This window comes from Barbus barbus (genome assembly GCF_936440315.1).
Source record: "Barbus barbus genome assembly, chromosome: 4".
NCBI lineage: Eukaryota > Metazoa > Chordata > Actinopteri > Cypriniformes > Cyprinidae > Barbus > Barbus barbus.
The window spans coordinates 18,850,483-18,873,653 of NC_136732.1; the positions used below are offsets into that span (position 1 = coordinate 18,850,483).

Below are 23,171 nucleotides of genomic sequence, written 5' to 3' on the forward strand. Positions count from 1 at the left end.
GAAAATGTGCTTAAAATTTACTCAACTTCAGGTCAAGATGTAGATTAGTTTTGGAACAGATTTTGAGATATTTATTATTTATCATTACATCACTTGCTCACCAATGGATCCTCTGCAGTGAATGGGTGCCGTCAGAATAAGAGTCCAAATAGGATAGGATAGAGGACTTAATGGTTTAGAAGCGATGGTTTGTAGCTCCTAATGATTAATTAAAGGACAGGAGCAGTGTGGATTATTTTTGAATTATTGTGATGTTTTTATCAACTGATTGGACTCTCTTTCTGACGGCACCCAGTCACTGCAGATGATCCTTTGGTGAGCAAATTATGTAACGCTAAATTTCTCCAAATCTGTTCAGGTGAACAAACTCATGTGCATCTTGGATGGCCTGAGGCCAGGGTAAGTACATTTTCAGCAAATTTTAATTTTGGGGTAAATTATTCTTTTAAAATCCGTCATTATTGCATTTCCTTTTTTATTCTACATTTCTAGTGTTCCCTTATTTTATATTTAATTTTTGTATGTCCTATGTAAAGCGTTTTTGTAAAGAAACCATTTTAAAATGTGCTATATAAATCAGGTTTTAATTATTTACATATAAGTTATAGTCCTTAAATTCCCTGAATATAACACATACATACTAATATGTTAACCAATGCACTTCCATCAAGCAGCATTGTTATTATTTCAATATACACTCTTATGTTTATCAGGTGTTTGTGACTCATTCCTAATCCTGCACCTAGCAACTGGTATGTAAGAACATCCTAGAGGGAACCTGCATTTGCCGGAAGGCTTTTCTAGTTTAAGCATAAGCTGTTCCTGTAAAGCATAGCTCTTTTTCAAAAGACATGCAAAAATGACAGGACAGAAAAAGCACATAAAATCCATACAGTTAAAAGGTTTGATCTAAACCCTTGTCTCTCACTATTTTAGAAATGGCTTCACTGCCATTCAGCTAAATGTGAGAAGATTCCTGAAGCTCAAATAATGTGGAAAAACATACTTCTGAAGTCATTCATTTTTATCCTTTTTTATACATTTTTATCTTTTCTAGTCCTTTCTATCTTGCAGTGTTTTATTTTCAGGTTAACATTTTGCTCCACATGGCTCACCAACAGAGCAAGATGAAGGCCAAAAAAGAGGTAAGCTGTTCTGAAGAAATCAAGAAAAATGTTAGAGAAGATTAAAGAACTTGAAGAACTGATTACTGTTTCAAAAGAAAAGGGTGATTCAGTCCTGGCCTCAGCCACTGTGTCTGGATGTGGTTTTCATTTTTAATGAAAATGAACTGCATTTTTACACTAAATACGGTTGCAGATGCTGAGACTGTAACCAGTTGATCAAGTAGAAAAACAGCATGAAAGAACAGATATCCAGGATATGAAAGAGATGTTAAAGAAGGACAAGAATGTTGCAAATGATTGAAGTGCTCAAAACTAATGGACCTGAGCAGAGACTTGGAAGGATGGGAGTCGATTTTGGCAAAGTCAGAAAAGGAAAAACAGGTGAAAGCAATCACATATTTTACTAAAATATGGTTGTAAATTCCCCACACATCTGCTATCATGTGTGAAATCATGCAAGCACATGCTATTGATTGACAAATTAAAAAAAAGTAACATAATGATCTGAAATTATTCAGTTTATTGGCTCTAAAATAGCTGCTGTGAGTCTTTAGGGCCTGGATGACAAAGTACAGAGCAGACCTTTGCCAATGGGATGAAAGTATTGCTAAGACCCAGAAAGAAAAGAAAGATCTAGAGAAGCTTCAGCGGGTAAAGAAGCCATCACTGGTTTAGAATTAAAGCTGTTATTTCAAGAAAAGATAATACAGATACATGCAGCCACTCTGGAGAAGGTCATGCAGCACAGATTAGGAAGATCTCTCCATTAAATTGAAGAAGATAGCTGCTCATTTTGGGGGGTACCAGTAGAATATATTCTTTATGAATGTGATTAAAATACTTAGATTTCAGTTCCACGCAGAGCGACTATTAAAAATAGAGTCTGAAATGTGAGGAGCTGCTGACAGACCTTGAAAGCTGTCAGAAGGAATACCATTTCTAGATATACAAGCTTAGGATTGCTTATGAGGAGTAACTTGATCATCTGGAATCTGTTAGAAAAGATAAAAAGTAATTTCTGATATTGCAGGCTTTCAGAGAATTTTTGAAAAATCCCTTATACAAACATCAAATAGTCTCAGTGACAACTGAACTAAATGTTCAATCTAATGCTGTCAAACGATTAATTGCATCCAAAATCAAAGTTTTTGTGTACATAATATATGTGTGTGTGCTGTGTATATTTATTATGTATATACAGATACACACACATACAGTATATATTTGGAAAATACTGACATGTATTTACATGTATATATTTATATTCAATTTATTTTATATATAAATATATTTAAATTATAAAAATAGCATATTTTACTGAAACATATACATGCATGTGTGTGTATTTATATATAGATAATAAATATACACATATGCAAACAAAAGCTTTAATTTTGGATGCGATTAATCGTTTGACAGCACCAGTTAAAACACATGGATAATTCAAATCTGTTAAAGGATTGTTAGGCTGCATTAATTAGGTCAACCGGAACCAGAAACACTTCCTAAAACACCCGATGTACTTGTTACATTGTTAGAAGAATGGCATCTACGCTAATATTAGTCTGTTTTTTTCTTATTCTGAGGTCACCGTAGCCACCCAGATCCAGACTGTATCCAGATCAGATGGTGGATCAGCACCTAGAGATGACCTCTACAGCCAGGACACCTAGATGAGCCCCAGAGACTGATCCCCAGTGAAGACCCTGTCTCCAAGACGGCCATCGGGACAAGACCACAGGAACCAGATGAGTCCTTTGCACAATCTGATTCTGCTTTAGTCTAGATTTAAACGGCTGATTTTGTCTGGCCAGAGGAGAATGACACTATTTCGACAAACTGTTTTAAATACTGTAAAGCTGATATAAAGCCACTCAGCTTTATATCAAGCCGATGTAAAGCTGCTTTGACACAATTTGTATTGTTAAAAGCGCTATACAAATAATAGTGACTTTGACATGGAAATGAGTTTCTTATCACATTTTTATCTTCTTTTTCAACATCAGTGAAACCTTTTTTCCCCCAAAGCTGAAGGAAGAAACATCAGAGTACAATAGAGTTCCTCTAAGCTACCCTACAGGAAGAGGTCAGAGGTCATGCTGAAGCTCTGAGGAAGAAAATGGAGTCAGACTTGAATAAAATGGAGATGCAGCAGGACAATGGCACCAAAAACAATTGTGACTTTCAAGAGACAAGCAGATCTAAGCTCATCAGAATTATTATTATTTTTAATCAACTTTGGCCCCACTTGAGTATGAAATTGAGTTTTGTATGAACAGGGAGCTATTTAACCTCGAACCAGATGGTGACTGAAATCAAGGATGTGTGCAGTGGGTTGGAAGCCTCTAAACCTGTTAGGAAACTTGTTGAGCAAGAGCTGGTGGACAATACTGAGTGTCATAATAAACTCAGTGTGTAGGTATATGCCAGCCTCAGTTGTGGATAAATGTTTAATAAAGTGAAAAGTACATCCTCTGTTTTTCTTGTTTTTGACCTGTGGGAAAGAGGAAATGGGAAATGGACAGCTCATTGAGGTAGCAAACAGGATCCAGAATCTTAATTTAACATTTGAATTTAACAAAGTAGTATTAAATGGAAATGGAATGCAATTTAATTTTATGTTTTAAATGCCAGCTGTAGAAATCCGTATTGTAGAGGTTTTGAAGTTTTGGGTTCGGTAAGGTTTTTTAAAAATGCATTTGAAGTCTCTGATGCTCATCAAAACTGCATTTATTTGATAAAGAATGTGATATCAAAGCTGAATTTTCAGCATCATTACTCCTATCTTCATTGTCGCATGATCCTTCAGAAACCATTCTAACATGGTGATTTGCTGCTCAAGAAATGTTTCTTATTATTAGTTATGCTGCCTCATATTTTTGCGGAAATGTCAAGTTCAAAAGAACAACATTTATTTGAAATATAAATCGTTTGTAACAATGTAAATGTCTTTACTTTCCCTTTTTATCAATTTGATGCAGAATAAAAGTAATTTATTTTTAAAAATTACTGACCACAAGCTTTTGAATGGTAGTGTAGCCTATATGCATATATGTAATGTTTAAAATGTTGCCCAGCATCCGCTGACAACTAATTTAGCCTTGGTTATACTGTAGAATTATCAAAGTGGCAGAATTCATCCCACATGAATCAAAGTCAAGGAGAGCAATGTACAAAAAAAAGGACTATTAAGAGGGAGAAGTGATCTTTCAAACAAAAAATGTCAAGAAAACCACACTATGATATTTCTGTCATTAATTACTCACCCTCATGTTGATCCAAACCCATAAGACCTTCGCTCATCTTCAGACACAAATTAAGATATTTTTTATGAAATCCGAGAGCTTTCTGGCTCTCCATAGACAGCAACACAACTGAAATCTTCCCAGACCCAGAAACATAGCAAGGACATTGGTAAAATAGTCCACGTGTCATCAGTGGTTCAACCGTAACTTTATGAAACTACGAGAATATTTTTTGTGCGCAAAGAAAACAAAAATGACTTTATTCAACAATTCTTCTCCTCATCCCATCTGCAGTGGCGAGCCGCCATTGTGGAGAGAGTATCACGCATGCGCTTGCTTCCGCTTCATGTCATCAATGCAGTTGTGTCTATGGAGGGTCTGAAAGCTCTCGGATTTCATCAAAAATATTTAAATTTGTGTTCCAAAGATGAATGACGGTCTTACGGGTTTGGATCATAGACTGTAGGTTTGGATCAACAGAAGGGTGAGTAATTAATGACAGGATTGTCTTGTGAACTATCCCTTTAAGGGCTATAATATAATAAAATTATCAATCTTATCCTGCCTAAGATCAAAAGCTGCACACTAGTCCTTTGAACCGTGGCTTGCTCAAACAGTGCCAGCCCTCACTTTTGTCTCCTGAATGACTTGCGCTGAGTGCACACGGACACGCCCACCGCTTGCCGTGCGTACGCATGCGCGCTGAACTGCGTGCCATTTCCTGGATTCCTTGACAGGCCCAAATCAGGGAGCGAGAAGAGAGCAATCGGAGTGAATTCGTGTTGACTGTCCAGAGTCCGCGAATTCAAGTCCGTCCACCAGCTGAACACCCGAGAGCCAACATCCTCGCTAACATTTCCTCAAGAAGCGGAGCATCGGTTCAGGTAAACGAGGCCCGTGTCATGCCTTTTCCCGACAGCAGGGAGCGGACTGAGCCGGCATCTTGAGCAAGGCCTTCCTTATCCTCAAATCTAACACACCACGAACATTTCTGTAACTTCACTCGCGTTATAACAGTGTTCACGGTTTACATAAGGTACTACAGACCTTTATCTTTAAACCCGGACTCTCTTTTCCGGCTTTCCGCGTAATTTTACTGGCATATAATCAGTTTTTCGCGTTAGCTGTCGGCTAATGTAGCAGGCAGGCAGCTCGCGAACAGAAGCCTATGGCATCAGATATTGATGATCTGCCTCACCCACGCCCTAAAACCGGGAACTGACAGCCGTCATCTGGTTTTGCGGGTTGAACTGGGAATTTTTGCTTTAGTATATGTTTATGGACGAAAACAGTGCCGATTTAGTTGGGCATATAACACTGAGGGCTGTGATTTGGACCCGGCTTGCCAGTTTGTCTTATCTCGCTAATTAAGATATTTATCAACTAAATCCAGAGTGCATTATTATCCACAATTGCGAGTTTGATTTTTTTTTTTTTTTTAAATTAAGCTCAAAATAAGCATGTAACTAATGTAAATTAACATGCATTTCAGACTAAATTTGTTCAGTTAGTTCGTATATGAGATCAGCCTGTACTAGTGGATCGGTCCTCCTAGTGTTTGAAATCACTCCTGCACAGTCACACTAGTGAGAGAAACCCTGCTTATATTTGTCTTGGCAACTGGGGAAATTCTAGTGTTGTTGTACTAAATTCTTCATTTTTAAGTTGCTTTGGATAAACCATCTGCTAATAAATAAATGTACATATCAAAACTGTTGAACACCGCTCGACCAATCGGTATAATCAAGGTTCTGACATTACTGGCATATCAATCAAACGTAATTGTGTTTCTTTTCAGGCAGAGGTGCACATTATTTGAAGACAATGTCACTCCACCAGTTTTTGTTGGAACCCATCACATGCCATGCGTGGAACCGGGACAGGACTCGTAAGAAAGATTTTCATTGCCATTTATTCATCGATGTTATCTGTGTCCATGCTTTTATCATTTCTGACTTAACCTCATTTGCATTGTTTTTCAATTACAGAAGTTGCTATCAGTCCAAACAACCACGAAGTCCATATATACAAGAAAAGTGGAAATCAGTGGGTGAAAGCTCACGAATTAAAAGAACACAATGGGCACATCACAGGTAAAAAGTCCCTGTAAACTGAATTTCTAAGATGAATATTACATTTTTAAATTCCTCACAAACATTGTTGAAATGTCCTGTTGACAATTGTTTGTTGTTGTTTTCTAGGCATTGATTGGGCTCCTAAAAGTGATCGTATTGTGACCTGTGGAGCTGACCGTAATGCTTATGTATGGAGTCAAAAGGACGGCATGTGGAAACCCACCCTTGTTATTCTCAGGATCAACCGCGCTGCCACGTTTGTCAAATGGTCTCCGCTGGAGAACAAGTTTGCAGTGGGGAGTGGAGCGCGACTCATATCCGTTTGCTACTTTGAGTCTGAAAATGATTGGTAGGTCACAGCTGATATGTTGGGCTACACTGATTGATTTATTTTTCAGGTCTTGTGACTGTATATATAATTATTATTACTTTTTTTTTAGGTGGGTTAGTAAACACATCAAGAAGCCTATCCGTTCAACTGTCCTCAGTTTAGACTGGCATCCAAATAATGTGCTTCTGGCAGCTGGGTCATGTGACTTCAAATGCAGGTGAGACTGCATATTGAAGCTTGTTAACTCTCAATGTAAATGTCAAAAATAAGCTTTTTGTTAGCGCTCTGAATCATATTTGCATGTTTATTTCTTAGGGTATTCTCTGCGTACATCAAGGAGGTGGATGAGAAACCAGCTCCAACCCCATGGGGGTCCAAAATGCCCTTTGGGCAGGTGATGGCAGAGTTTGGCGGGGCAGGAAGTGGAGGATGGGTTCACAGCGTCTGTTTCTCAGCCAGTGGGAACAGACTGGCTTGGGTCAGCCATGACAGCACTGTCACTATAGTGGACCCCACAATAAGCTCAACGTGAGTATTGGAAATGGTTGGTGTGTTTAGAAAAAAACTGCTTATGATTTGCCGATAGACTTTTTGTAATACATCATGCTTGTTAATGACTTGTAGCACACTTTGGTTTTGCAGGCCAAGCCAGTTGAAGACAGAATTCCTTGCCCTTCTGAGTGTGACTTTTGTTTCTGAGAACAACATTGTGGCAGCAGTAAGAGCCTTTACTTTTTTTATTGGTTGAAACGTATTTGTTGTGCTGTACTTTAGAGGCGATTTGCCTTTTTTTTCAGGACCTAATGCAGAGGGTTTTTTTTCCATCAGGGTCACGATTGCTGCCCTATGCTGTTCAGTTTTGATGATGGTGGAAACTTGACCTTCATATCCAAGTTGGACATTCCAAAGCAGAGCATCCAGCGCAACATTTCTGCCATGGAGCGCTTTCGCAACATGGACAAGAGGGCCACCACCGAGGACCGCAATAGCACCCTAGAAACCCTGCATCAGAACAGCATCACGTAGGGCAAAAATTATTTGGAAATTATATATACACTACCAAATTGTACATTTTGTGGTCAGTAAGACATTTTTTTTCCAAAGGAAATTAATCAAATATGACAGTAAAGACATTTACAATGTTGCGAAAGATTTCTACTTCAAATAAATGCTGTTCTTTTGAACTTTCTATTCATCAAAAAATCCTGGTTTCCACAAATATATTAAGCAGCACAAAATAAGAAATGTTAATTACATATTAGAATGATTTCTGAAGGATCATGTGGCACTGAAGACTGGAGTAATGATCCTGAAAATTCAGCTTTGCCATCAGAAGAATAAATTATTTTAAAAGATTAGTAGTTTCACAGTATTACTGTGTTTTTACTGTATTGATCAAATAAACGCAGCCTCTGTGAGCATAAGAGACTTTCAAAAATATTTAAAGACTTACTGACCCCTAACTTTGCATACAAACTATCATCATTATTATTAAAATTGTACGCAACATTTATAATTTCTTATTAACTTTGTAGCCAAGTGTCTATATATGAAGGAGACAAAAGAGATTGTCGCAAATTCTGCACTACAGGAATTGACGGAGCAATGACCATATGGGATTTCAAGGTTTGTATTTAATATTTTCGAAATTATGCCAAACTTTTCATGCCAGTAACTTGCTTCTGTTTTATCCCACGGTTAACTAGAATTGACCATTTATTATTTGTATTATTTATTACCATTATGACCAATTATTACTTAATTCTTTCCACAGACCTTAGAGTCTTCAATCCAAGGCCTGCGGATCATGTAAAACTTACACGAACTAGTATGACACAGCACAAGCAATGCAGCTTGAAGACTAACAAGGAGATTTCCGATAACACTTCTGAAAGTTTTTAAATAAAAAAAAAAAAAAAGCACTGAGCAGTGGTGTGAACTGATGTATGACACTCTTAAAAACGGAAAAACACTAATGGAAAAAGGGGTTAGGATCTTTGTTTTCTTTGTTTGTTTTTTAAGGAAAAAAAAAAAAATCTATGCCAAAGCTGGCACCCCAGCAGTGTGTGATGGTTGATCAAAATGTTCTGGGTCTCCAGGGGAACCGGAAAGGAGTTAAATTAAAAGGAGAATTTTATGTAAATGGTCTGCTAGAAATAAATGACGTATACTACACAACATTTGCAAATGTCATCTTTTTCTGTTTGACTCAATGCCTGTCACTGAGAATGACTGCTTTTCATGCTAACAGGAAACATCTAGGCTTTCAAATGCTACTAGATATACACAGCTCTCAGATTGCAACCCAAGTTTGGGTTATACAGGTACATAAAGCACATAAAGATTCCAAGTGACTATAAATCATCTTTGAAGACGGAGGGTTTAAAAAACATGCAAGCGAAGAGAATGTGAAGGGGAGTTGAACTGCAAACCCTCCTCACCAGCAGACAGCCGCCCACACAAGGAAGTGGTTATATGTTTCTAACAGGGAAGGGGAAGTAGTGCATATTTGGAGAGAAAAACGACTAAGGAAATACTTTAGTTCATTCAGAGCAAAGCCAGCGTTTGTGTTGACTGCTCAGAGTCCACGAACTCGGGCTTCTGTTGCAGACTTTGTCAATCCCCCCACATCTCTCAGTTTTTTACGGTTTCCTGGGTAAGTAGAAAAACATATGGTTTTGTTTATCTGAATTTGGGAGAGGTTTTTTTTCTTCAGATGTGAAGCAGTCTGTAGTTTCAGAATGCTGGTGTTTGTGCCTCACTAACATGCAGAATGCCAACTAGAAAGCATGTTTCAGTATTTCAATGACTTTTTAGCTGCAGTGAGAGATTTTACATGGTCTGCCTCACATTTGCAAACTCCCTCAGCAGAGAGAACCGTTATGTTTTAAACGGAAACGATGATAGATGGTAGAGGTGTTTTGTGTTTTTCTTGTAAACTGAGCATCTGGCTTTGTCACATTCCTTTCTGGTCTGGTTTTAATTTACTACAAACATTGTGGAAAAAATACTTCTGGTTACAAATGCAAAACCATTTTTGTTTAATGTATAACTGAAATAAGTCAAAAACCCGGAAAGAATTTTAATAGGAAGTTAGAAACTTCTCCATTTTAGTAGCATGTCTACGGAAGTGAACAAGCAGTCATGTTGCAGTAGTTTGATAAAACATAATTTTTACCATTTCATCTCAAAATGACTTCAAATTTAATTTTCAGGAAAAGCAGCCATGTCTTATCACAGTTTTCTTCTTGAACCTATCAGCTGCCATGCCTGGAACAAGGACCGAACTCGTAAGTTCTCACACTTGCAGAATCTCTTACGTCTTTGGAGCAGTTCCCAGTGTCTAGGGCTAAAGATATTCTTCAGAATCTGAACTGTGTAATCATGTGGGAGCATCACTCCTGAATACACAAATGATTCTGTCTTTAAAGCTCATCTGATCATAAATCAAATATGTCTTTTGAGGATTCTTCTGAAGAGAGTCTGATGAGACTTAAACTGTGCACTGATTTTCATGAACTAATGTTTAACATTTCCTTACAGAGATGGTCTTGTTACCCATATTATGCGACTTTTAACATTTATTAGAGTTTTAAATTGTCCTGTGGACCCCCATTTGGCCTTGGAGAGCCCATCAGGCTCCTTACTGAATATTGTTTTGCTGAAACCTCATGAAAAGCTGCATATCCTTATGGAAATGTACAAATACATACACGAACATGCATGCCACATGCGCACTTGTTTTTATGTGGTTTATGATGGCCGTTAGGATCTTTCAGCATCAAAGTGAAGTGCTTTCAAAAATGCAAATCATTCAGGACTATGTTTTAAGAGTTTAAAAAATATAAAGTTGTGTCTTTTCACTGCTGCCGCCCTGCTTTTCTTTCCATGCTGATGAGAGAAGCAGTAATGATTAATTCCCCCCAGACTTCCTGTTTTACTATGAATGGTGCTTTGTTGCTGATGCCGTACGTCTTCAGCAGACTGCAGAAAATGCAGGGAAACTAGACGGCTGAGAATGACTAGGTTTAACTGCTGCTGTTAAAAACATGAAAGTTTTCTTGCTCACCTATGAAAAATGTGGGAGCACATCTGCTGTAGCGGGAAATAGAGGCTCTGTCAGAATCCAGAATTGGCCTGTTCCCAATACCCACACTTGTGGCCTTTAAACTTGACCACTTGCTGCTGATGTGACATGCTTGCAACATAGGCCCAAGTGTTCATGTTAGTGTGTAGACTGCAAGTTTATATGTAGAACTTTTGATTACCTAATGGGATACACTTATGACACAGTGTTGTAAAATGCAAGTAAACTTTTTACAGATCTTAAATGATACTTTTAGATTTTTGGATAGATTGCACTTTAAAATACATTTATTAATGTGTGTTCAGTAGTGCCTACTACTGCACAGTTTAATTCTGGAGCTTCTAATTTAGTTGCAAAATGCAGTTGAAAACATCTAACAAATTACACATCTCCGCACCAATAAAATAAACACTTTACATTCTCTACCAAATTATATGCATTCTCTAATTAATTTAATTTACACTGGAACATTTTTCTCTACATCTCGCAAATTATGTGATACACATTTGATAGCCTCAAATACTGCCCCAAAGCAGTGCGGGTATTGGGAAAGGCCCATTTTCTTTAACACTATTCTGCAGAAACACTATGTTTGCAGGCTTAAACTCACTTTCTTAGCATGTCATAATATTAGGGTGTTGCAGCTGGTTTTCAGGGTGTTTTGGGTAATTCTTCATTGCTCCAAAAAGAGCAAAGTGGGGTCCATTTCAATGATAGTCTATGGGAATTTTTCACCTACGTTTTTGTACGCTAGACTAAATATATCCCACCATCATGAATCCAACCTCTCCTCAGCAATACACACAGTTATAGGGATATTATTTATCATTTGAGATATGTTAGCCATAGATAGTGGCAGTAATAAACCTTGAATAAACAAGTACTTACTAATAAAATATTTAGGCTGTTATCCAATCCGTCAAGCCAAAGTATTTTTGTCATATAGAATATTTTATATACTGAATTCCTCTTTTCTTTAGAAATTGCACTGTGTCCTAATAACCATGAAGTCCATATCTACAAGAAGGATGGAAGCAACTGGAACAAAATCCATGTGCTGAAGGAGCACAATGGCCAGGTTACTGGTAAGTCTAGAAGGCTCATCTGACAGAGCATTAATGTGACCAACGCCATATCATCCAGGCCGTTTCCTTGTTACCCAGGCATTGACTGGGCCCCAGAGAGCAATCGCATTGTGACCTGCGGCACTGACCGTAATGCATACGTCTGGACCCTAAAGGGAGATGCATGGAAGCCCACCCTGGTCATTCTCAGGATCAACCGTGCCGCCCGCTGTGTGAAATGGTCACCTAAAGAAAACAAGTTTGCAGTTGGCAGTGGCTCACGTCTGATCTCAGTCTGCTATTTTGAGCAGGATAATGACTGGTGAGTATCATCAGACAGGAGAAATGGATGGATAGAGAGCCTTTTCTGGCAGAAATGTTAATCTGCTTATGTTATGAGGCAGATGGACTCTCTCTTATTTTGAAATGACCCGGTTTAAAGCAATGCTTGGGATGATAGGACTAGAAATGCACAGCAGAGGATGCTGGTACTCACCAACCGCGTTGAATCTTTAGTCGTCAGTCACCTGACTGGTCACATTCAGTCATTTCCAAGTAGGTTACACGCTACATTAACTCATGTGATGTTATAGGCTCTCACTGAGCTGCAGCTGACCATTTAACTCGAGATATTTAAGTTGGTGTGAATTCCAGTCGTAGGCATTCATAATCTTGCTGATAGACTAACAGAGCGAATGTGATATTGCTTTAATACAGTAAAGTTGATTAATAAACACTAAGTTAATAATGAATAGCTTGTTAGACACAAGTCACAAGAACTAGGCTATTTCATTGGCGGAGGGAGACAAAGGCAGAGGTATAGATAAATTCTTTGGTGGCGTTGCTGAATGAAGCTTTGAATGAATCGGTTTAATGAATGATTCTATGACTCATTTGTTTCACTCCTGAATCAGTCAGTGCTTTTGAATGATTCAGTTGAATTAAGGATTTAATGACTTACTCATACACACAGCAACTTGTTTAGTTCCTAAATTATTATTATTACTAATAATATTACTTTTATTATTATTATTTATTTTGAAATATAATCAAGTTAATGGTTAATATGACTCAATATGTGCTCTATTCAGAACCCTATACTAGCATACTACTATTGTTTCTACCATGCAGAGATATGGTAAAAGAATTAAGATGGTTGTATGCTGTTCAGAATTCAGCAGCCATCACTTGTTTAGTTACAGGAATAATCTTTTTATTTTTTTTTATAATCAGTTGAGTGAATTATTTAATGAATCACTCATAAGTGCTGAATTCGGAACAAAGGCTACAGAAATGTAAATATACTCCTTGAAAGGGACTTTGATTCAGCACACTACTCTTATTATTTCTGCTGTGGAAAGATATGATAAAAGTAGTAAATATGATAGTAAGCTGTTCTGAACTCAGCAAAAGTTACTTATTTAGTTCCTGAATGAATCAGCCCTCAAAGATGCAACCTTCTTATTGAGAAGCATCCAGTCATTTTGAGCAAATGATATGAACGAATGATTCAGTTACTCACTTATAAAGATACTTGTCACTTGTCACCACCTACTGGTGAAACTATGTAACCTGCAGAAATTACAGAGAAATACTAGTGAAAAATCCGAGGTAGGTATAAACGGAATGGGTGGGACTTGTTAATATGCCCTACATCAACCCCAACCCTAAACCTACCCTCCCTCTTGGAGGTCTCCCAACTTACTTGCAGCGTAAGTCCCTCCCACTTGGAGGTCTCCAGGCTGCAGCAATACATACTTGAAATATCCCAGTGCTGCTGACTGTTATACCAACACTCTTGCTCAATTTGAGGACCAGAACTAGGCCTACCAAACTGTATTATGAACTACATTTTATCATTTCAGCAGGCATTATTTACTGTCAAATAACACAGACTAATCAATTGTTTTTATTGGGTGTATCTAAGATGCTTAAAGTTATGTCTTATTATGCTAGGTGGGTGTGCAAGCACATTAAGAAGCCCATCCGCTCCACCATCCTTTGTTTGGACTGGCACCCCAATAACGTCCTTTTGGCAGCTGGATCATGTGACTTTAAATGCAGGTGGGGTTAAATCTTATCTGCATTATTATGTCTCTTTTATGAATATGGCTGCTATATGAGCTTCCCATTTGTTAATTCCCCATCCAGGATCTTTTCTGCTTACATAAAGGAAGTAGAAGAGAAGCCTGCTCCAACAGCGTGGGGCTCTAAAATGCCCTTCGGAGAGGTCATGTTCGAATCTACTGGATCTTCAGGTTGGGTACACGGTGTTTGTTTCTCGGACAGTGGGAATCGTATGGCCTGGGCCAGCCATGACAGCACCGTGGCAGTGGCTGAGGGAGGAAAGACTGCTGTGTGAGTATTGCCTTTCAAATCTGGCCCTGCACAAACTTGCCTTTAAAAACCATTAAAAATTATATTTACCAAATCATTTCCTTTCATCTCGCCAGCTGCGCCAGTCTGACTTCAGACACCTTGCCTCTTCTGTGTGTGACTTTTATTACTGAGAACAGCCTAGTGGCAGCTGTAAGTAGGCCTATCTTCAGATATCAGGCCTTGATGCCAAAGTGATCTGTTTAGACTGTCCCCTCATTTTCATATCTTTTTCAGGGCCATGACTGCTACCCTGTGTTGTTTGTCTATGATTCGAACAAAGCAGCCTTGTCTTTTGGAGGGAAACTCGACGTGCCCAAACAGAGTGCTCAGAAGGGCATGACAGCCAGAGAACGCTTCCAGAACCTGGATAAGAAAGCCACCACTGACAGCAAAGAAGCCGTCCTGGAGTCTGTGCACAAGAACAGCATCAGGTACGGCCTATCCTATAAGTCTTTCAGCTTCGTTCCTTTAAGTGGAAAGTTAGTCATTTCTGATCCACTGTGACATTAAAAACAAGTTTCAAACACTCTCTGCCTTTTATTGTTAAAAGAAATAGCTCCACCCCCAAAATCACATTATGGACTGTTAAATATTAAAATGATACAATAACAGATAAAATTCTGTTTGCTACTAGTTGCTGAAAATACTTTTTCAGCTACTGCTGAAAATACTTAAATTCGAAACATTAATGTACAACAATAGATATTGTGATCTGTTAATGCAATTTTTCTGATCACTTCTTAGCCAAATCTCAATTCTTAATGGAGGAAAAGCACATTGTGCCAAATTCTGCACCACTGGCATGGATGGAGGCATGGCTATTTGGGATGTAAAGGTACATGTTGAACTTTTGTGCATTTCATAATTATTAAGCAGTAGTCAAAAATGCAAAAAGATGATTATAATTATGTTGTTAATTCTGTTTCAGACCCTTGAATCCGCAATGAAGGACCTAAAGATTGTCTAGACAGCAGACATCAGAACAAAATGTCTGCCATTCATATTGCTTGCCTTTTCATAATCTTTTTTTAATGCAGTTGTCTATACTTTTTTCCAAGATTATGTTTTGATTAACAGTTTTAGTGGTTTAAGGATTTTATACTGATGAAATTTAGCAAACTGGTTCTGGATGAACCAAAAACTGAATTTTGTCTGAATTTATATGCTGGTCATAGATTGCTTTTCTTTAATTAGTGCAGGTACCTTGAATTGCTTTTTTAATGAACTGCAGTTGAAACTAATAAAATAAAGACATTTACCATGCTGAATGCTTCCTGTGTTAACTCAATTTCAATGCAATTCTATGTAATATATTTATGAGATATATAATGAACATAAAAGATCAATGCACCACTCTCTAAACTGAATTTAAAAAGGAATGGAATGGGGAAAACAATCTAAAAAGACGCTAAAACATTTTCAACAGAGGATTTATTTAATCTTTATATGGAACAATTTACATTTTATACAAAAATCATTAGAAAACAGATTAAAGTGGCCGTGGGGGATTAGGTCTCATTGGCTGATGAGAACATAAATCAATTTATTACTGACGTTGACATTTGTTGATATGCAACATCAAAACATGCACAAGAGACAATCATGCATAATGATCTCAGGATCCTTTAGAGCTCCAACAATTCAGGCAGTATCTCTGAATGCCTACATTGTTTGTTTGCCCTGTGTGCTTGTTTGGACACACTAGCTAACATTGTGTTTTGCGAATATTTGGTTATCACATTCATAAACCCCGGTCCTCTTTGGTCAAAAGAACCCTGGATATCACGTTAAACATTTTGACCTGTTCTGGTTAAACTGCCAGACCATGTGACCTGTTTGTTCAGACAGCAGTCTACAGGGACGTCTGAGAGAACATACCCCATTTGTAAGCTAAATGCTGCAACCTTTTACCAAAGATTGATGTTTTAGTGAAATATATTCTGCTTTTCCTCTTCGCAAAGGACAAGGCCTCCAAAATAGGGACCTACCTAAAATGAGGCTCATGAGCAATCATCAGCTGCTGGTATTAAGAATAAATCAAAGAGACAGGGCATTACTTCAACTTACTTCATTCATTCATTCTTTCATTACAAATAAAACAAAATGTCCAAGAAACAAGTTGATGACTAACTGCCTCTTGAAACCACGTTCAAAGGCTAGTTCCCTCTCAAATCAACACATGAAATGCCTTCATCAGTTCTACTACTGGGGTTACTTAAGTGTTTGTAACTTAAAATAATAAAAATTCTTCAAAGAAATCAGGCCATATGAAGACACTAGGGGTAATTCAAAGCCAAAACTAAAGTTTTGATCTCCACATTGCCCATAATGTGGCATGGGATTAATTAGAAGAGAGTATTGTAAAGCATGTGTGCGTACAGATTTTAAAAACAACCCTCTCAGCCTGTTGAAAATACTGTTCAAACAGTAATTGCAAACAGGCCGTCATGTTATCATGTTATTACAGGACAATATTCACATCTTGGTGTCATTGCACAGCCACAGATGTTGATGATTGGTAAGGGACTTCAACAACGCGGACACTGCACAGTTGTGTGGTGACGTAGCAGGCGGCACAAGCCAGTTCGCTTTCAATCACAATTAAAAAAGACACAAATGCACAAACACACAAGTGTTTGTCAAAGTTCAAGAGAAGAAATGGCCAGCTAACACATCAGAACCATCCACATGAAAGCAAAGGTTTTCTAGAATTTCTAATCTTGGCACATGTACATGCAAAGCTAAGAAATGTGACACCTGCAGCTTGGATTTCATATTTTGGTCTGATTAAGGACATAACTGGGCATTAAAAAAAAAAGAGTGGAAAAAAGCAAAGAAAAATTCACCAGGTTTTATAAAGCCACAGGGGTGGGGGATGGGAAACATCTATACGCAACAACAGACAGAATAAGGCTACAGCTAGGCTTGCTTTAAAACGATCTCTCTTTTAATCCCTTTCTCTATCAGGTCACACATGTCCATAGCAGCACCAGAGGAGGAAACCCCCCTCTACAACGTCACTCAGTCGGTTCCATCTTCCGCCCAGAGCACGACTGGCAGCAGCTCAGTCTGTTTCCAGGATTAACGGAGGCTGCTCGTTCTCTTCGTCCAGGTGCAGGGTGTTCATGTCATCCTCCACTCCAGCACCCCCTACCGCCCCCTGATCCTCAGTGTAACCTGAGCCAATGAAAACCATACAAGGCCATTTTAACATTTTAATTCGTTCATTCTTTGAGTGAAAATGAAAGCTTCATACCTTTGGCAACAGCAGCACTGTAGGTCTGTGCCACAAGTGGCCGCTCGTGAGCTGTTTGCTCTAGAATTTCATTCGCTGGCTCTGCACTTCCATCTAACCTAAGGTACGAAAAACATTTAAATGAGGAATTAAATCAGTGTCAATCTAAAACAATTTTTTTAGATAGAAACAATATGATACAATACAAACGGTTTAATGAAATCCTTAAATTAAAAATGTAGGTTTTAAGACATTGTTTAAATGAGACTACCAGTAAATTAGGAAATGTATCTTTATGAATTCATTCGTCTCAACCTGTTTTAGGTTCACAGTAAATTGTACGGTATACTCAATAACCAACAAAAATATTTTATGAATATACACATTAATGTTTAGAATTTTGGGGCACTAATATTTTTTCTGAAAGAAATGAATGCTTTTATTCAGCAAGGATGCATTAAATTGATCAGAAGTGACAGTCAAGAGTCGAGACATTTATGTTACAAAAGATTTCTATTCCAAATTAATGCTATTTATCAAAGAATCCTGACAAAATGTATCACCGTTTCCACAAAATGAAGTTGCACAACTGTTCTCAACATTGATGAGAAATGTTTCGAACCAAATCAGCATATTAGACCAACTTCTGAAGCATCACACTTTGATATTTCACAGGAATAAATTACTTCGCCATCTAAGGAATGAATTATGTTTTAAAATATATTCAAATATAAAACAGTTATTTTAAGTTGTAATTATATTTCACAATAATACTGTTTTTATGTATATCTGATCAAATAAACAGCCTATATGAGCATAAGAGATATTTAACAAACCTATTAAAATCTTAACAACCCCAAACTTTTACGACAAGTGTATAGACTAGTAGTCTGATAGATTGTTTCAGCTTGGAAACATTGGATCTCACTTATGCTGTTTCATTAGTGTGCACTCTCCCCCCTCCTGTGGGTCCAGATTGTATAGGTAAAGATAGCCATCTGCTGCAGCCACCAGCAGGCGTGGGATCTTCTGGATTCTAAAAAACAAATCACAAGCAAGATAATCAGGGACACGTCTATCCTGATAGCAGCTACAGTCTCTAGATTGAATGGTTTTCTCACATGGCCAGAGCGCAGATGTTCTTATGACCTGAAAAGGGCAGTCTGACTGTGGCAAATGCCCTTCCTTGAGTGAACATCTCTGTTACGTGTGCAGGCAGATATGTTGTGGAGGCCATCAGTACTTTCCCAAAGTATCCAGTCCAAGTAGTGGGCTCCTCTTGAGGCCTAAGATGGAAAAACACGACTTGATCGCAAAATCAAAAATGAAAAAGAAAGCTATGCCTTTGTTCTGTTTTTAGTGCAGCTTGCAGATCTGTTATCAGAAGAAGGCTTTATCTTGTTCAAACTAAATTTTAAGGATTTTATATTTGAGATGTGAGAAGAAGGTGGGCATCATTACACTGACTTCTCTCTCTGGGTCTCCAGCTTAAAAATATGAACCGTCTCCGTGTTGCTTGAGGCAGACAGATAGAGCCCCTCCATACTGAAGGCGAGGGAACAGATGCTCACACATCTGTCGAGGGATAATTAAAGAAAATGCATTGTTTTCACTCGGTGCACTTATTATAATTTCTTGGTGTTTTGTATCAATACAGCAATATAGTTTACTACCTCTTTACTCCCCTCCGGAACTCAAAGAGCTTTTGGCCCTCTGGAATGGAGAACACTCGGATTACAGTGCCCTAAATAATACCAAGAAAAGAGGGTTTAAACATTTTACTTTTTAGGAAGGATACAAGAAACTAAAACTCTTGATTCAGCACTTTAAATCTTGAAGGACAATATGCAAACACTACCAATCAAAACAATATAATACTTTTATCAATCAAGGATACATTAAATTGCTCAAAAGTGACAGTCAAGATATTTATAATGTTGCAGATTATTTCAAAATAACTGCTATTCTTTTGAACTTTCTATTCATCAAAGAAACAAAAAACCCTTAAAAAATGTATCAGTTTCCAAACAAATATTCAGCAGCACAACTGTTTTTAACATTGACCACAACAAGAAATGTTTCTTGAGTAGCAAATCAGTATATTAGAATGATTTCTGAAGGTCATGTGACACTAAAAACTGGAGTAATGATGCTGAAAATTCAGGTTTGCGTCACAGGAATAAATTACATTTTAAAATGAAAAAAGGTAAAACACAGTATTTTAAATTCTAATAATTTTGCACAATGTTACTGCTTTTACTTTATTTTTAAATTAAATAAATGCAGCCTTGGTGAGCATAAGAAACTCCTTTCATAGACATAAAAATAATAATAATAAAAAAAAAAACATTTGAATGGTAGTGCAATATAGTTAGGAAATGTCAAAAAAAAAAAAAAAGAGAAAGCTACAATTAATTTTCATTTTCAACCAAACAACTGTAGCCACTGTATTATAGTCTGAATGAGTGTCACACATACACACACACACACACAGCGCTCTACCTTCTCAGATGCTGTGGCCAATTTAGTGCCGCTTGCATCAAACGCCAGTGCTGCTAGCGGACTATCATGGGCAGGTATCATGTTAGCTGCCCTCTGAGGAGGAATATCACACATACAGACATATTGACCAACCCTGTTTAACACAATCCCTTAAAACCCTAATTATGGCAAACATCGAAACTGAACAGTACTTACCAGATTGACCGTGTCAAAAACTTGTACCTCTCCAATTGTTGCACTTCCCGGATAGGCCAAGTAACAGTTGTCATTACTGATTGACAGGGCACATAGTCCTATAAATGTTTAGTGACATATTAATATTCACAAATAAAAGATCTGTCTGGCTAATACTAATAACAGCAAGGCCATTAGTAACGAGTCGCCACATCATTTGCAAAGCTATGCTTTCCATTCCTCAAACATAAATAGAGCACTAGATCTTTCTGAAAGAAGAAGCTGCTACATGCACTTCCTCAAAGTCAGTGCATCACACAGACAATGATGCACTGATGGCAAGCAGTGGTACCTACCGGAAGGATTTGGAGGGGTCTCTCGAATGGTATGTAGTACTTTCATATCCCTAATGTTGTGGATATAGAGTGACTCCTCTAAACACACTATCAATCTCTGTGGAAATAAAGAAGGATTGCAGCATTCTCATACGGTCTCATCACTTGTAATAAAACACAATATTGTAAACATGCGTCACAGGAAATGGATGCTTGCTGAATCACCTGTCTGTTTAGTTTTACAGCCAGTATAGTGTTTGAGTAGCTGTAGTTGCATATCTCAGTCCCTTTCTTGAAGTGACAGACTTTCAGCTTCCTAGGTGCCTTAAGGCTGACAATAGCAACAAGGCTGCTGGAGAACAATCTCTCCACGATGCACACATCTTCTGTGTCAACTGAGCACAAACACATAATATAAAACATGTCTTAAGCACTACACTCATGCAAACATTTATAATGGATTACAGCAGTGGTTCTCAACCTTTTTTAGAATTTTAACTTATATTAGAGTTAGATTATTTTAAAATATATTTAATAATTTATTAATTTAGGTACTTGTAAGGTATCCTACATGCTCCTTGGAGGTTTTCTGAGGCTCTCATTTGAGAACCAGTGGACTAAAGGGACATAGCAAAAATAACAAATCCCTGGACATTTTGAAATGTCTACATCTGGCCTCCTTAATATTTGAAGATTAAACAATAACAGACAGGAAAACAGGCTTTATTCTGAACTTAGTCACAGATAGGACCGTTGAGAGGCACAAAGTGTGCATGCAAGCCCTTCAGCTGTGACTTACAGCATGTACTTGAATGCTGACTCCATTTATAAAACCATTATTACGATAATGGAAATATAATAAGGATACTTTTTTATTTAAAATGTTATTTTATTAAGTAAATTGTAGAGCCATCCTTACACTATAAGATATAATTGTTTACTGACATCTAAATTGAGGTTACTAGCTGGCCTCAAAAGATACTATTGTAGTGCAGCTGGAATGTTCCATTGGAATGTTGCCAATCAGCATCCAGGACCATAACTATTTATTTGAATCATTTTCAAGGTCTCTCACATTTTTCAAACTGTTTGTGCACCCTGATTATCTCTGACCTCCAGAGAGAGCATAAAGACATTATCAGCCCCTTCAATCAACTCATATCATGCCAGAGGTATAAGCAGACACACTAGATATGATTTGCATAACTACACAAGCTTATGAGAGGCTGAAATTAATTACTACAAAATGTACTTACTACATTCATAGATTTGTTCCAATTTGTCCACTGATGACAAGGAGAAAAACTTGTACCCGGACTTGGTACCAACAGCTAGGGATCTGGAGAGCAAAGAGGTAACAATAATGAAACGCTCCAGTAAGTGATTAAAACACAAATCCACTTCTTTATGGTCTACTGGTTTGCTTAATGACTAAAACCGGTTGTTGACCTGAAATATGTTAAAGGGCTATTTTCCAATCCTCGAGGTATAATGTGACATGCTTTAACTTCCAAGATTCAAAAGACAGCCACGAGCCAGTAAACTATTTTAAAGTAGTTTACTTTCTATAGTGGTGAAATGTAGCAGCTGTTATTACTTGTAAAAACACTGGGGTGAACCAGCGGTTACAGTGGCACAAACACCAGTGGAGTCTAAATAACAAGCTTTGGATAACAGCTGGTCCGTTGCTTACTGGATTCGTTAAGACAAACAAACGGCTTTTTTATTTATTTTTTATATAAAAAAAGTACAGAAACTATCTTTCAGGCAGCTAACTTTAAATCAGACAGCCAAAAAACACAAAATCAGAGCTCAATTTTAAGTCACAGGTTACTCTGGTGTTGCTAACATTTCAGCTACTATTGTAGTTACTTCGTTAAACACACAGATAACAACCTTATTCAACACTTGCTAAATTATATATACACAATCAGATGTTAATTTACATCCCGTATTTAGGATTTCACACAATTAGGCTGACATAAAGCTTCGCAGAAGAGCAAATTTGTCATTTTCTCGTTAGCATGGGTGCTAGTGCTACACGTCTCGTGAGTGAATTTGTCTGACGATACTTTACAGGACAAAATTGGGTGATGCTGATTTATTAAAACAAAACTGCATTGACACATCGTGGGTAACTGTCTTAAGAAAGACCAAATTAGAAGCCAGAAAGCATAACAACAGTGCCAGTTTTAGCTGGTTAGCACGCTTTATCATCATATCACCTTATTTGCACAGCACTCGAGAAATGAGACACGACACAACGAAAGCGCTCCCTTTATAACCACCGAAGCTTCGCACGACTTCAGTGCAAATTATTCGCTGATTATACTGACAGCATTGCGCTGTTGTCGTGTAGATGGGCTGCTAGGCCAGCAGTAGCGTGGTTCTTTTCTTACGTGTTATCCTGATTAAAGTTGGCGAAGAGCAGCTGGCTGCAGCCGGCCTCTCCGCTCTGACTGGCCAGGTTCATGGGCTCGACACCATTTACAGATTAAGCCGAAGTGAAAAGGGCTCAGATGTGGGTTAGTTCAGTGAAATCTGGTGTGGTCTTGCACTGCCATAAATTCCACCCTTGTTCCAATGAATGTTGTTGTTTTTCTCCAGCCACTGTTGT

General features: G+C 37.8%; 3 protein-coding genes across 4 annotated transcripts; 2 read left to right on the plus strand and 1 right to left on the minus strand.

Annotated features, from left to right (window-relative positions):
* Nucleotides 1-5,031: 5,031 nt before the first annotated feature.
* Nucleotides 5,032-8,959, plus strand: LOC306868719 (actin-related protein 2/3 complex subunit 1A-like). The gene is made up of 10 exons (XM_079415019.1): nucleotides 5,032-5,256; nucleotides 6,171-6,260; nucleotides 6,361-6,465; nucleotides 6,574-6,796; nucleotides 6,888-6,995; nucleotides 7,094-7,306; nucleotides 7,421-7,496; nucleotides 7,607-7,800; nucleotides 8,314-8,404; nucleotides 8,553-8,959. The coding sequence occupies exons 2-10, from the start codon at nucleotides 6,197-6,199 to the stop codon at nucleotides 8,589-8,591; spliced, it is 1,113 nt and encodes a 370-aa protein (XP_079271145.1). The 5' UTR covers nucleotides 5,032-5,256; nucleotides 6,171-6,196; the 3' UTR covers nucleotides 8,592-8,959.
* Nucleotides 8,960-9,100: 141 nt separating this feature from the next.
* LOC306868720 (actin-related protein 2/3 complex subunit 1B-B-like) lies at nucleotides 9,101-15,571 on the plus strand. Its single transcript, XM_079415020.1, has 10 exons — nucleotides 9,101-9,434; nucleotides 9,994-10,068; nucleotides 11,846-11,950; nucleotides 12,029-12,251; nucleotides 13,886-13,993; nucleotides 14,081-14,287; nucleotides 14,383-14,458; nucleotides 14,543-14,739; nucleotides 15,053-15,143; nucleotides 15,237-15,571. The coding sequence occupies exons 2-10, from the start codon at nucleotides 10,005-10,007 to the stop codon at nucleotides 15,273-15,275; spliced, it is 1,110 nt and encodes a 369-aa protein (XP_079271146.1). The 5' UTR covers nucleotides 9,101-9,434; nucleotides 9,994-10,004; the 3' UTR covers nucleotides 15,276-15,571.
* Nucleotides 15,572-15,720: 149 nt separating this feature from the next.
* On the minus strand, nucleotides 15,721-23,171 carry LOC306868717 (WD repeat domain phosphoinositide-interacting protein 2-like). Of its 2 annotated transcripts, none has more exons than XM_079415017.1 (12): nucleotides 22,954-23,171; nucleotides 21,811-21,893; nucleotides 20,780-20,949; nucleotides 20,576-20,672; nucleotides 20,241-20,338; nucleotides 20,046-20,138; nucleotides 19,217-19,287; nucleotides 19,011-19,118; nucleotides 18,665-18,829; nucleotides 18,472-18,579; nucleotides 17,565-17,662; nucleotides 15,721-17,485 (listed from the first exon to the last, which is right to left on the minus strand). In XM_079415017.1, the coding sequence occupies exons 1-12, from the start codon at nucleotides 23,025-23,027 to the stop codon at nucleotides 17,373-17,375; spliced, it is 1,278 nt and encodes a 425-aa protein (XP_079271143.1). In that variant the 5' UTR covers nucleotides 23,028-23,171; the 3' UTR covers nucleotides 15,721-17,372. The 2 variants fall into 2 exon arrangements, with proteins under 2 accessions (XP_079271143.1, XP_079271142.1); XM_079415016.1 differs by having other exon boundaries at nucleotides 19,005-19,118.